Source organism: Salvelinus alpinus, chromosome 8, assembly GCF_045679555.1.
Source record: "Salvelinus alpinus chromosome 8, SLU_Salpinus.1, whole genome shotgun sequence".
Lineage (NCBI taxonomy): Eukaryota > Metazoa > Chordata > Actinopteri > Salmoniformes > Salmonidae > Salvelinus > Salvelinus alpinus.
Window position 1 is genome coordinate 48,599,863 of NC_092093.1, and position 13,733 is coordinate 48,613,595.

General features: G+C 45.6%; 1 protein-coding gene across 2 annotated transcripts in view; it reads left to right on the forward strand.

The window, feature by feature from the left end:
• Nucleotides 1-13,733, forward strand: part of LOC139583238 (procollagen-lysine,2-oxoglutarate 5-dioxygenase 2-like) — a 129,058-nt gene that overhangs the window by 35,215 nt on the left and 80,110 nt on the right. For both annotated transcript variants that reach the window (XM_071414089.1, XM_071414090.1), the window contains exon 3: nucleotides 9,372-9,508. In XM_071414089.1, the coding sequence (XP_071270190.1) occupies nucleotides 9,372-9,508 (137 nt within the window). The remainder of the gene's footprint in view (nucleotides 1-9,371; nucleotides 9,509-13,733) is intronic.

Consider the following 13,733-nt stretch of genomic DNA (forward strand, 5'->3'; position numbering starts at 1 on the left):
TTAGTTCTACCATGCACTGTCTCTCTCGTTTAGGTCTACCATGCACCGTCTCTCTCTCGTTTAGTTCTACCATGCACTGTCTCTCTCGTTTAGGTCTACCATGCACCGTCTCTCTCTCGTTTAGTTCTACCATGCACTGTCTCTCTCGTTTAGGTCTACCATGCACCGTCTCTCTCTCGTTTAGTTCTACCATGCACTGTCTCTCTCGTTTAGTTCCACCATGCACCGTCTCTCTCTCGTTTAGGTCTACCATGCATCGTCGCTCTCTCGTTTACTTCTACCATGCACTGTCTCTCTCGTTTAGTTCCACCATGCACCGTCTCTCTCTCGTTTAGTTCTACCATGCACCGTCTCTCTCGTCTAGTTCTACCATGCGCCGTCTCTCTCTCGTTTAGTTCTACCATGCGCTGTCTCTCTCGTTTAGGTCTATCATGCACCGTCTCTCTCTCGTTTAGTTCTACCATGCACTGTCTCTCTCGTTTAGTTCCACCATGTACCGTCTCTCTCTCGTTTAGTTCTACCATGCACTGTCTCTCTCGTTTAGGTCTACCATGCACCGTCTCTCTCTCGATTAGTTCTACCATGCACTGTCTCTCTCGTTTAGGTCTACCATGCACCGTCTCTCTCTCGTTTAGTTCTACCATGCACTGTCTCTCTCGTTTAGTTCCACCATGCACCGTCTCTCTCTCGTTTAGTTCTACCATCCACTGTCTCTCTCGTTTAGGTCTACCATGCACCGTCTCTCTCGTTTAGTTCTACCATGCACCACCGTCTCTCTCGTTTAGTTCTACCATGCACTGTCTCTCTCTCGTTTAGTTCTACCATGCACTGTCTCTCTCGTTTAGTTCCACCATGCACCGTCTCTCTCTCGTTTAGTTCTACCATGCACCGTCTCTCTCTCGTTTAGTTCTACCATGCACTGTCTCTCTCGTTTAGTTCTACCATGCACCATCTCTCTCTCGTTTAGTTCTACCATACACTGTCTCTCTCGTTTAGGTCTACCATGCACCGTCTCTCTCTCGTTTAGTTCTACCATGCGCTGTCTCTCTCGTTTAGTTCCACCATGCACCGTCTCTCTCTCTCGTTTAGTTCTACCATGCACTGTCTCTCTCGTTTAGGTCTACAATGCACCACCGTCTCTCTCGTTTAGTTCTACCATGCACAGTCTCTCTCTCGTTTAGTTCTACCATGCACTGTCTCTCTCGTTTAGTTCCACCATGCACCGTCTCTCTCTCGTTTAGTTCTACCATGCACCGTCTATCTCGTTTAGTTCTACCATAAACAGTCTCTCACTCGTTTAGTTCTACCATGCACCTCCTCTCTCTCGTTTAGTTCTACTATGCACCGTCTCTCTCGTTTAGTTCTACCATGCGCCGTCTCTCTCTCGTTTAGTTCTACCATGCGCCGTATGTATCGTTTAGTTCTACCATGCACCGTCTCTCTCTCGTTTAGTTCCACCATGCACCGTCTCTCTCTCGTTTAGTTCTACCATGCACTGTCTCTCTCGTTTAGTTCTACCATGCACCATCTCTCTCTCGTTTAGTTCTACCATACACTGTCTCTCTCGTTTAGTTCTACCATGCGCCGTCTCTCTCTCGTTTAGTTCCACCATGCACTGTCTCTCTCTCATTTAGTTCTACCATGCACTGTCTCTCTCGTTTAGTTCTACCATGCACCGTCTCTCTCTCGTTTAGTTTTACCATACACTGTCTCTCTCGTTTAGTTCTACCATGCGCCGTCTCTCTCTCTCGTTTAGTTCTACCATGCACCGTCTCTCTCATTTAGTTCTACCATGCGCCGTCTCTCTCGTTTAGTTCTACCATGCACCACCTCTCTTTCGTTTAGTTCTACCATGCACCGTCTCTCTCTCTGTTTAGTTCCGCCATGCACCGTCTCTCTCTCGTTTAGTTCCACCATGCTCCATCTCTCTCTCGTTTAGTTCTACCATGCACCGTCTCTCTCTCGTTTAGTTCTACCATGCACCGTCTCTCTCTCGTTTAGTTCTACCATAAACAGTCTCTCACTCGTTTAGTTCTACCATGCGCCGTCTCTCTCGTTTAGTTCTACCATGCACGTCTCTCTCGTTTAGTTCTATCATGCACAGTCTCTCTCTTGTTTAGTTCCACCATGCACCGTCTCTCTCGTTTAGTTCTACATTAAACAGTCTCTCACTCGTTTAGTTCCACCATACACCGTCTCTCTCTCGTTTAGTTCTACCATACACTGTCTCTCTCGTTTAGTTATACCATGCACAGTCTCTCTCTCGTTTAGTTCCACCATGCACTGTCTCTCTCTCATTTAGTTCTACCATGCACTGTCTCTCTCGTTTAGTTCTACCATGCACCGTCTCTCTCTCGTTTAGTTCTACCATAAACAGTCTCTCACTCGGTTAGTTCTACCATGCACCTCCTCTCTCTCGTTTAGTTCTACTATGCACCGTCTCTCTCGTTTAGTTCTACCATGCGCCGTCTCTCTCTCGTTTAGTTCTACCATGCGCCGTATGTATCGTTTAGTTCTACCATGCACCGTCTCTCTCTCGTTTAGTTCCACCATGCACCGTCTCTCTCTCGTTTAGTTCTACCATGCACTGTCTCTCTCGTTTAGTTCTACCATGCACCATCTCTCTCTCGTTTAGTTCTACCATACACTGTCTCTCTCGTTTAGTTCTACCATGCGCCGTCTCTCTCTCGTTTAGTTCCACCATGCACTGTCTCTCTCTCATTTAGTTCTACCATGCACTGTCTCTCTCGTTTAGTTCTACCATGCACCGTCTCTCTCTCGTTTAGTTTTACCATACACTGTCTCTCTCGTTTAGTTCTACCATGCGCCGTCTCTATCTCTCGTTTAGTTCTACCATGCACCGTCTCTCTCATTTAGTTCCGCCATGCACCGTCTCTCTCTCGTTTAGTTCCACCATGCTCCATCTCTCTCTCGTTTAGTTCTACCATGCACCGTCTCTCTCTCGTTTAGTTCTACCATGCACCGTCTCTCTCTCGTTTAGTTCTACCATAAACAGTCTCTCACTCGTTTAGTTCTACCATGCGCCGTCTCTCTCGTTTAGTTCTACCATGCACGTCTCTCTCGTTTAGTTCTATCATGCACAGTCTCTCTCTTGTTTAGTTCCACCATGCACCGTCTCTCTCGTTTAGTTCTACATTAAACAGTCTCTCACTCGTTTAGTTCCACCATACACCGTCTCTCTCTCGTTTAGTTCTACCATACACTGTCTCTCTCGTTTAGTTATACCATGCACAGTCTCTCTCTCGTTTAGTTCCACCATGCACTGTCTCTCTCTCATTTAGTTCTACCATGCACTGTCTCTCTCGTTTAGTTCTACCATGCACCGTCTCTCTCTCGTTTAGTTCTACCATAAACAGTCTCTCACTCGGTTAGTTCTACCATGCACCTCCTCTCTCTCGTTTAGTTCTACTATGCACCGTCTCTCTCGTTTAGTTCTACCATGCGCCGTCTCTCTCTCGTTTAGTTCTACCATGCGCCGTATGTATCGTTTAGTTCTACCATGCACCGTCTCTCTCTCGTTTAGTTCCACCATGCACCGTCTCTCTCTCGTTTAGTTCTACCATGCACTGTCTCTCTCGTTTAGTTCTACCATGCACCATCTCTCTCTCGTTTAGTTCTACCATACACTGTCTCTCTCGTTTAGTTCTACCATGCGCCGTCTCTCTCTCGTTTAGTTCCACCATGCACTGTCTCTCTCTCATTTAGTTCTACCATGCACTGTCTCTCTCGTTTAGTTCTACCATGCACCGTCTCTCTCTCGTTTAGTTTTACCATACACTGTCTCTCTCGTTTAGTTCTACCATGCGCCGTCTCTATCTCTCGTTTAGTTCTACCATGCACCGTCTCTCTCATTTAGTTCTACCATGCGCCGTCTCTCTCGTTTAGTTCTACCATGCGCCGTCTCTCTCGTTTAGTTCTACCATTCACTGTCTCTCTCTCTCGTTTAGTTCTACCATGCACCACCTCTCTTTCGTTTAGTTCTACCATGCACCGTCTCTCTCTCGTTTAGTTCTACCATGCACCGCCTCTCTCGTTTAGTTCTACCATGCACCGTCTCTCTCTCGTTTAGTTCCACCATGCTCCATCTCTCTCTCGTTTAGTTCTACCATGCACCGTCTCTCTCTCGTTTAGTTCTACCATGCACCGTCTCTCTCTCGTTTAGTTCTACCATAAACAGTCTCTCACTCGTTTAGTTCTACCATGCGCCGTCTCTCTCGTTTAGTTCTACCATGCACGTCTCTCTCGTTTAGTTCTATCATGCACAGTCTCTCTCTTGTTTAGTTCCACCATGCACCGTCTCTCTCGTTTAGTTCTACACTAAACAGTCTCTCACTCGTTTAGTTCCACCATACACCGTCTCTCTCTCGTTTAGTTCTACCATACACTGTCTCTCTCGTTTAGTTATACCATGCACAGTCTCTCTCTCGTTTAGTTCCACCATGCACCGTCTCTCTCGTTTAGTTCTACCATACACTGTCTCTCTCGTTTAGTTCTACCATGCGCCGTCTCTCTCTCATTTAGTTCTACCATGCACCGTCTCTCTCGTTTAGTTCTACCATACACTGTCTCTCTCGTTTAGTTCTACCATGCGCCGTCTCTCTCTCATTTAGTTCCACCATGCACCGTCTCTCTCTCGTTTAGTTCTACCATACACTGTCTCTCTCGTTTAGTTCTACCATGCGCCGTCTCTCTCTCGTTTAGTTCCACCATGCACTGTCTCTCTCTCATTTAGTTCTACCATGCACTGTCTCTCTCGTTTAGTTCTACCATGCACCGTCTCTCTCTCGTTTAGTTTTACCATACACTGTCTCTCTCGTTTAGTTCTACCATGCACTGTCTCTCTCTCTCGTTTAGTTCTACCATGCACCACCTCTCTTTCGTTTAGTTCTACCATGCACCGTCTCTCTCTCGTTTAGTTCCGCCATGCACCGTCTCTCTCTCGTTTAGTTCCACCATGCTCCATCTCTCTCTCGTTTAGTTCTACCATGCGCCGTCTCTCTCTCGTTTAGTTCTACCATGCACCGCCTCTCTCGTTTAGTTCTACCATGCACCGCCTCTCTCGTTTAGTTCTACCATGCACCGCCTCTCTCTCGTTTAGTTCTACAATGTGCCGTCTCTCTCATTTAGTTATACCATGCACCGCCTCTCTCGTTTTGTTCTACCATGCACCGCCTCTCTCGTTTAGTTCTACCATGCACTGTCTCTCTCGTTTAGTTCCACCATGCACCGTCTCTCTCTCGTTTAGTTCTACCATGCACCGTCTCTCTCTCGTTTAGTTCTACCATGCACTGTCTCTCTCGTTTAGTTCTACCATGCACCATCTCTCTCTCGTTTAGTTCTACCATACACTGTCTCTCTCGTTTAGGTCTACCATGCACCGTCTCTCTCTCGTTTAGTTCTACCATGCGCTGTCTCTCTCGTTTAGTTCCACCATGCACCGTCTCTCTCTCTCGTTTAGTTCTACCATGCACTGTCTCTCTCGTTTAGGTCTACAATGCACCACCGTCTCTCTCGTTTAGTTCTACCATGCACAGTCTCTCTCTCGTTTAGTTCTACCATGCACTGTCTCTCTCGTTTAGTTCCACCATGCACCGTCTCTCTCTCGTTTAGTTCTACCATGCACCGTCTATCTCGTTTAGTTCTACCATAAACAGTCTCTCACTCGTTTAGTTCTACCATGCACCTCCTCTCTCTCGTTTAGTTCTACTATGCACCGTCTCTCTCGTTTAGTTCTACCATGCGCCGTCTCTCTCTCGTTTAGTTCTACCATGCGCCGTATGTATCGTTTAGTTCTACCATGCACCGTCTCTCTCTCGTTTAGTTCCACCATGCACCGTCTCTCTCTCGTTTAGTTCTACCATGCACTGTCTCTCTCGTTTAGTTCTACCATGCACCATCTCTCTCTCGTTTAGTTCTACCATACACTGTCTCTCTCGTTTAGTTCTACCATGCGCCGTCTCTCTCTCGTTTAGTTCCACCATGCACTGTCTCTCTCTCATTTAGTTCTACCATGCACTGTCTCTCTCGTTTAGTTCTACCATGCACCGTCTCTCTCTCGTTTAGTTTTACCATACACTGTCTCTCTCGTTTAGTTCTACCATGCGCCGTCTCTCTCTCTCGTTTAGTTCTACCATGCACCGTCTCTCTCATTTAGTTCTACCATGCGCCGTCTCTCTCGTTTAGTTCTACCATGCACCACCTCTCTTTCGTTTAGTTCTACCATGCACCGTCTCTCTCTCGTTTAGTTCCGCCATGCACCGTCTCTCTCTCGTTTAGTTCCACCATGCTCCATCTCTCTCTCGTTTAGTTCTACCATGCACCGTCTCTCTCTCGTTTAGTTCTACCATGCACCGTCTCTCTCTCGTTTAGTTCTACCATAAACAGTCTCTCACTCGTTTAGTTCTACCATGCGCCGTCTCTCTCGTTTAGTTCTACCGTGCACGTCTCTCTCGTTTAGTTCTATCATGCACAGTCTCTCTCTTGTTTAGTTCCACCATGCACCGTCTCTCTCGTTTAGTTCTACATTAAACAGTCTCTCACTCGTTTAGTTCCACCATACACCGTCTCTCTCTCGTTTAGTTCTACCATACACTGTCTCTCTCGTTTAGTTATACCATGCACAGTCTCTCTCTCGTTTAGTTCCACCATGCACTGTCTCTCTCTCATTTAGTTCTACCATGCACTGTCTCTCTCGTTTAGTTCTACCATGCACCGTCTCTCTCTCGTTTAGTTCTACCATAAACAGTCTCTCACTCGGTTAGTTCTACCATGCACCTCCTCTCTCTCGTTTAGTTCTACGATGCACCGTCTCTCTCGTTTAGTTCTACCATGCGCCGTCTCTCTCTCGTTTAGTTCTACCATGCGCCGTATGTATCGTTTAGTTCTACCATGCACCGTCTCTCTCTCGTTTAGTTCCACCATGCACCGTCTCTCTCTCGTTTAGTTCTACCATGCACTGTCTCTCTCGTTTAGTTCTACCATGCACCATCTCTCTCTCGTTTAGTTCTACCATACACTGTCTCTCTCGTTTAGTTCTACCATGCGCCGTCTCTCTCTCGTTTAGTTCCACCATGCACTGTCTCTCTCTCATTTAGTTCTACCATGCACTGTCTCTCTCGTTTAGTTCTACCATGCACCGTCTCTCTCTCGTTTAGTTTTACCATACACTGTCTCTCTCGTTTAGTTCTACCATGCGCCGTCTCTATCTCTCGTTTAGTTCTACCATGCACCGTCTCTCTCATTTAGTTCTACCATGCGCCGTCTCTCTCGTTTAGTTCTACCATGCACCGTCTCTCTCGTTTAGTTCTACCATTCACTGTCTCTCTCTCTCGTTTAGTTCTACCATGCACCACCTCTCTTTCGTTTAGTTCTACCATGCACCGTCTCTCTCTCGTTTAGTTCCGCCATGCACCGTCTCTCTCTCGTTTAGTTCCACCATGCTCCATCTCTCTCTCGTTTAGTTCTACCATGCACCGTCTCTCTCTCGTTTAGTTCTACCATGCACCGTCTCTCTCTCGTTTAGTTCTACCATAAACAGTCTCTCACTCGTTTAGTTCTACCATGCGCCGTCTCTCTCGTTTAGTTCTACCATGCACGTCTCTCTCGTTTAGTTCTATCATGCACAGTCTCTCTCTTGTTTAGTTCCACCATGCACCGTCTCTCTCGTTTAGTTCTACATTAAACAGTCTCTCACTCGTTTAGTTCCACCATACACCGTCTCTCTCTCGTTTAGTTCTACCATACACTGTCTCTCTCGTTTAGTTATACCATGCACAGTCTCTCTCTCGTTTAGTTCCACCATGCACCGTCTCTCTCGTTTAGTTCTACCATACACTGTCTCTCTCGTTTAGTTCTACCATGCGCCGTCTCTCTCTCATTTAGTTCTACCATGCACCGTCTCTCTCGTTTAGTTCTACCATAAACAGTCTCTCACTCATTTAGTTCCACCATGCACCGTCTCTCTCTCGTTTAGTTCTACCATACACTGTCTCTCTCGTTTAGTTCTACCATGCGCCGTCTCTCTCTCGTTTAGTTCCACCATGCACTGTCTCTCTCTCATTTAGTTCTACCATGCACTGTCTCTCTCGTTTAGTTCTACCATGCACCGTCTCTCTCTCGTTTAGTTTTACCATACACTGTCTCTCTCGTTTAGTTCTACCATGCACTGTCTCTCTCTCTCGTTTAGTTCTACCATGCACCACCTCTCTTTCGTTTAGTTCTACCATGCACCGTCTCTCTCTCGTTTAGTTCCGCCATGCACCGTCTCTCTCTCGTTTAGTTCCACCATGCTCCATCTCTCTCTCGTTTAGTTCTACCATGCGCCGTCTCTCTCTCGTTTAGTTCTACCATGCACCGCCTCTCTCGTTTAGTTCTACCATGCACCGCCTCTCTCGTTTAGTTCTACCATGCACCGCCTCTCTCTCGTTTAGTTCTACAATGTGCCGTCTCTCTCATTTAGTTATACCATGCACCGCCTCTCTCGTTTTGTTCTACCATGCACCGCCTCTCTCTCGTTTAGTTCTACAATGTGCCGTCTCTCTCATTTAGTTATACCATGCACCGCCTCTCTCGTTTTGTTCTACAATGCGCCGTCTCTCTCGTTTAGTTCTAGCCGTCTCTCTCGTTTAGTTCTACCATGCACTGTTTCTCACTCATTTAGTTCCACCATGCACCGTCTCTCTCTCGTTTAGTTCTACCATGCACCGCCTCTCTCGTTTAGTTCTACTATGCACCGTCTCTCTCTCGTTTAGTTCTACCATGCACCGTCTCTCTCGTTTAGTTCTACCACATTGATTAGGTGTTGTCTTTCTTTAATTACGCAAAACAGGATATTACCTACAAGACATATTCATTCTTGTAATTATTTTACTCCTGCTCAACCTCATCCTCAAATAATTAACTGATTGAACTATGAAATAAGAAGTAATAACCTTTCCGGGGAACCAGCCGTAGACTTGAGGCTATGGGAAACTTGTTAGCTGTCATCAGAGGATTCCTGGGGCAAAGCCTTTGTAGAACCTTACTGAATCTGACTTTGCATAACATAAATGTCCGTACTCAGTTCTCTGTCAGGGCTCAGTCCTCAGTCAGGGCTCAGTCCTCAGTCAGGGCTCAGTCTTCAGTCAGGTATCAGTCTTCAGTCAGGTATCAGTCCTCAAACTTCAGCCAGGCCTCAGTCCTCAAACCTCAGCCAGGGCTCAATCCTCAGCCAGGGCTCAGTACTCAGCCAGGGCTCAGTCCTCAGCCAGTGCTAAGAGCAGTGATGGAACTCACAGGGGTTCCTGACCCTTGTCCATAACCCCTGATCTCTAACCCCTGACCCTGACATGTCCCCTGTCTCTCTGCCACAGGTCCTGGGCATGGGAGAGGAGTGGAGGGGTGGGGACGTGGGGCGCTCCATTGGAGGAGGACAGAAGGTGAGACTACTGAAGGAATCCATGGAGGGACTGAGTGACCAAGAAGACCTGGTGGTGCTGTCTGTTGACAGGTAGGAGAATCGGTGACCGTAGGATGAACTGGACTGTACATCACACTACTGAGGAGCAGAGAGAACCAATGTATTACTTTAAGATTGAAATGCTTCACATGTAGGCGCTCAGTTGGCTCAAAACATTGTCTAAGACTCCAGTCACCCAGTTCATAGACTTTTCTCTCTGGTACGGGAGCGCCAAGTCTAGGACCAAAAGGTTCCTTAACAGCTTCTACCCCCAAGCCATAAGACTGCTGAACAATTAATCAAATGGCCACCCGGACTATATACATTGACCCCCCTCCCTCCTCCCTTTGTTTTTACAATTCTGCTACTTGCTGTTTATTATCTATGCATAGTCACTTTACCCCTACTTACATGTACAAATTACCTCGATTAACCTGTATCCCCGCACATTGACTCGGTACTGGTACCCCATGTATTTTATTGTATTTAGTAAATATTTTCACCTCTTAAGGATCAGACCCTTTTTTTTTCAGTTTTCGTCTAAAATGACCAACCCAAATCTAACTGCCTGTAGCTCAGGCCCTGAAGCAGGGACATGCATTATATTGGTACCATTTGACCGGAAACACTTTGAAGGAGGGGGGAGGGGGGGGGGGTCTATTTCTTGAACTGCATTGTTGGTTAAGGACTTGAAAGTAAAGCATTTCACGGAACATGTGACAAATAACATTTGATTTGAAATGTCTAAATCACTAGTTACCTAAAGCATGTTCATCTTACTCCTTATCTTATGCAAATATGCATTGGTACTTTGTGTTAGAATATTCAGTGCCTTGTTTTCCTAGAAAAAGGGAATCTGTCCACTAAGGCTGTGGGGTCATTGAAAGGTTAGGGCTTCTGGTTTCTCCATATTGGACCCAGATGTCCCTTAAACAAATCCTAACCCCTCCTGCTGTGAGCCAAACGTGTGAATATTCAGTTACCTCCACATTATGACTGGATGGATGACTGGTAGAGTTACTGTCTGGCTCCTGTATGGATGACTGGTAGAGTTACTGTCTGGCTCCTGTATGGATGATTGGTAGAGTTATTGTCTGGCTCCTGTTATGACTGGTAAAGTTACTGTCTGGCTCCTGCATGGATGACTGGTAGAGTTACTGTCTGGCTCCTGTATGGATGACTGGTAGAGTTACTGTCTGGTTCCTGCATGGATGACTGGTAGAGTTACTGTCTGGTTCCTGTATGGATGACTGGTAGAGTTACTGTCTGGTTCCTGCATGGATGACTGGTAGAGTTACTGTCTGGTTCCTGCATGGATGACTGGTAGAGTTACTGTCTGGTTCCTGCATGGATGACTGGTAGAGTTACTGTCTGGTTCCTGTATGGATGACTGGTAGTGTTACTGTCTGGTTCCTGTATGGATGACTAGTAGAGTTACTGTCTGGCTCCTGTATGGATGACTGGTAGAGTTACTGTCTGGCTCCTGTATGGATGACTGGTAGTGTTACTGTCTGGTTCCTGTATGGATGACTGGTAGAGTTACTGTCTGGTTCCTGTATGGATGACTGATAGTGTTACTGTCTGGTTCCTGTATGGATGACTAGTAGAGTTACTGTCTGGCTCCTGTATGGATGACTGGAAGGGTTACTGTCTGGTTCCTGTATGGATGACTGGTAGTGTTACTGTCTGGTTCCTGTATGGATGACTGGTAGAGTTACTGTCTGGTTCCTGTATGGATGACTGGTAGTGTTACTGTCTGGTTCCTGTATGGATGACTGGTAGTGTTACTGTCTGGTTCCTGTATGGATGACTGGTAGTGTTACTGTCTGGTTCCTGTATGGATGACTAGTAGAGTTACTGTCTGGTTCCTGTATGGATGACTAGTAGAGTTACTGTCTGGCTCCTGTATGGATGACTGGTAGAGTTACTGTCTGGTTCCTGTATGGATGACTGATAGTGTTACTGTCTGGTTCCTGTATGGATGACTGGTAGGGTTACTGTCTGGTTCCTGTATGGATGACTGGTAGAGTTACTGTTTGGTTCCTGTATGGATGACTGGTAGGGTTACTGTCTGGTTCCTGTATGGATGACTGATAGTGTTACTGTCTTGTAGTGTTATGGATGACTGTTAGGGGTAGTGTTATGGATGACTGGTAGGGGTAGTGTTATGGATGACTGGTAGGGGTAGTGTTATGGATGACTGGTAGGGTCGTGTTATGGATGACTGGTAGGGGTAGTGTTATGGATGACTGTTAGGGGTAGTGTTATGGATGACTGTTAGGGGTAGTGTTATGGATGACTGGTAGGGGTAGTGTTATGGATGACTGGTAGGGGTAGTGTTATGGATGACTGGTAGAGTAGTGTTATGGATGACTGGTAGGGGTAGTGTTATGGATGACTGGTAGGGTAGTGTTATGGATGACTGGTAGGGGTAGTGTTATGGATGACTGGTAGGGGTAGTGTTATGGATGACTGGTAGGGGTAGTGTTATGGATGACTGGTAGGGGTAGTGTTATGGATGACTGGTAGGGGTAGTGTTATGGATGACTGGTAGGGGTAGTGTTATGGATGACTGGTAGGGGTAGTGTTATGGATGACTGATAGGGGTAGTGTTATGGATGACTGTTAGGGGTAGTGTTATGGATGACTGGTAGGGGTAGTGTCAGGGTTACTGGCTGGCTCCTGTAGTGTTGCTATCGCCCGAGATCTCATTAAATGGGCACAGAGCGTCTCTGTAAGGTTTCTAGGATGGATAATTATCCCTAGCAAGGTGCTGATGCCTTGCCAATTTCAACAGCCTACCATCACATGAGAGAGTTGTGATTGTGGTTTTCCTTGGACTGTATGTGGTGCAGAAAGCCATCTCAGAGTAAAGATGGTCGCCTCCGATAGCCACGTTCGCTCTTTATAAAGAATATCTTCCATCCAAACTGTTGTTTTTTTGTTGGTCAATTTAGTTAATTAAACATAACAGTCTCATTTAAGGCACTTACTCAGAAGGAAATGACAGGAAGTCCATTTTTAACCATAGAGTCTTTTTCGGAGAAACACCCGTGCAGACCTGTTAAAATCTAACTGAGTGTTCATTTACATCATTACAGAAGCTAATAAGGGGAGGTAGAGGGAGAGGGAGAGAGAGAGAGAGAGATTTATGTTTACTTAGTATTAAAACACCCTCCCTTCATTCATGAAAGGTCCTACTTCTAGAAAGGTCTGAAGCTGCAGTTGGAGAACTAGCTAATTACTGATGCAGGTAACTGAGATACGGGTTCACGGAGTTGACTTTAGTCTCTCAGAATAATTACAGCCCACCTCAGAGTATGTGTGGCTTATTGCATTCCAGAAAGGATGCTGCTACTGACTAGTTCCTAAGGAAAACACATCCATGTGTTGATGTATATATCTGGTGGGTCAACTGGAAGGTCACTTCCTGCTTTCTTTGTAAAGAAGTCAAACATTTGTGATGCTACGTTATGTTATAACACAGATATCTACAGTAACACAGATATCTACAGTAACACAGATATCTACAGTAACACAGATATCTACAGTAACACAGATATCTACAGTTCACATGTTATAACACAGATACCTACAGTTCACATGTTATAACACAGATACCTACAGTTCACATGTTATAACACAGATATCTACAGTACACATGTTATAACACAGATATCTACAGTAACACAGATATCTACAGTAACAGAGGTATCTACAGTAACACAGATATCTACAGTAACACAGATATCTACAGTAACACAGATATCTACAGTAACACAGATATCTACAGTAACACAGATATCTACAGTTCACATGTTATAACACAGATATCTACAGTAACACAGATATCTACAGTAACACAGATATCTACAGTTCACATGTTATAACAGATATCTACAGTACACATGTTATAACACAGATATCTACAGTACACATGTTATAACACAGATATCTACAGTAACACAGATATCTACAGTAACACAGATATCTACAGTAACACAGATATCTACAGTTCACATGTTATAACACAGATATCTACAGTAACACAGATATCTACAGTACACATGTTATAACACAGATACCTACAGTTCACATGTTATAACACAATGAGATCAAACATGTCCATCCTACTATGTAAGTTAACACACTGTCAAGGCCCAGTGTGTTCTCAGGATGCGTCACAAATGACACCCTTTTCCCTTTATGGTGACCTACCTTTGACCAGGGCCATTAGGACCGCATCCTGAGTGTTTTCCCATGTTCCATCACTCCA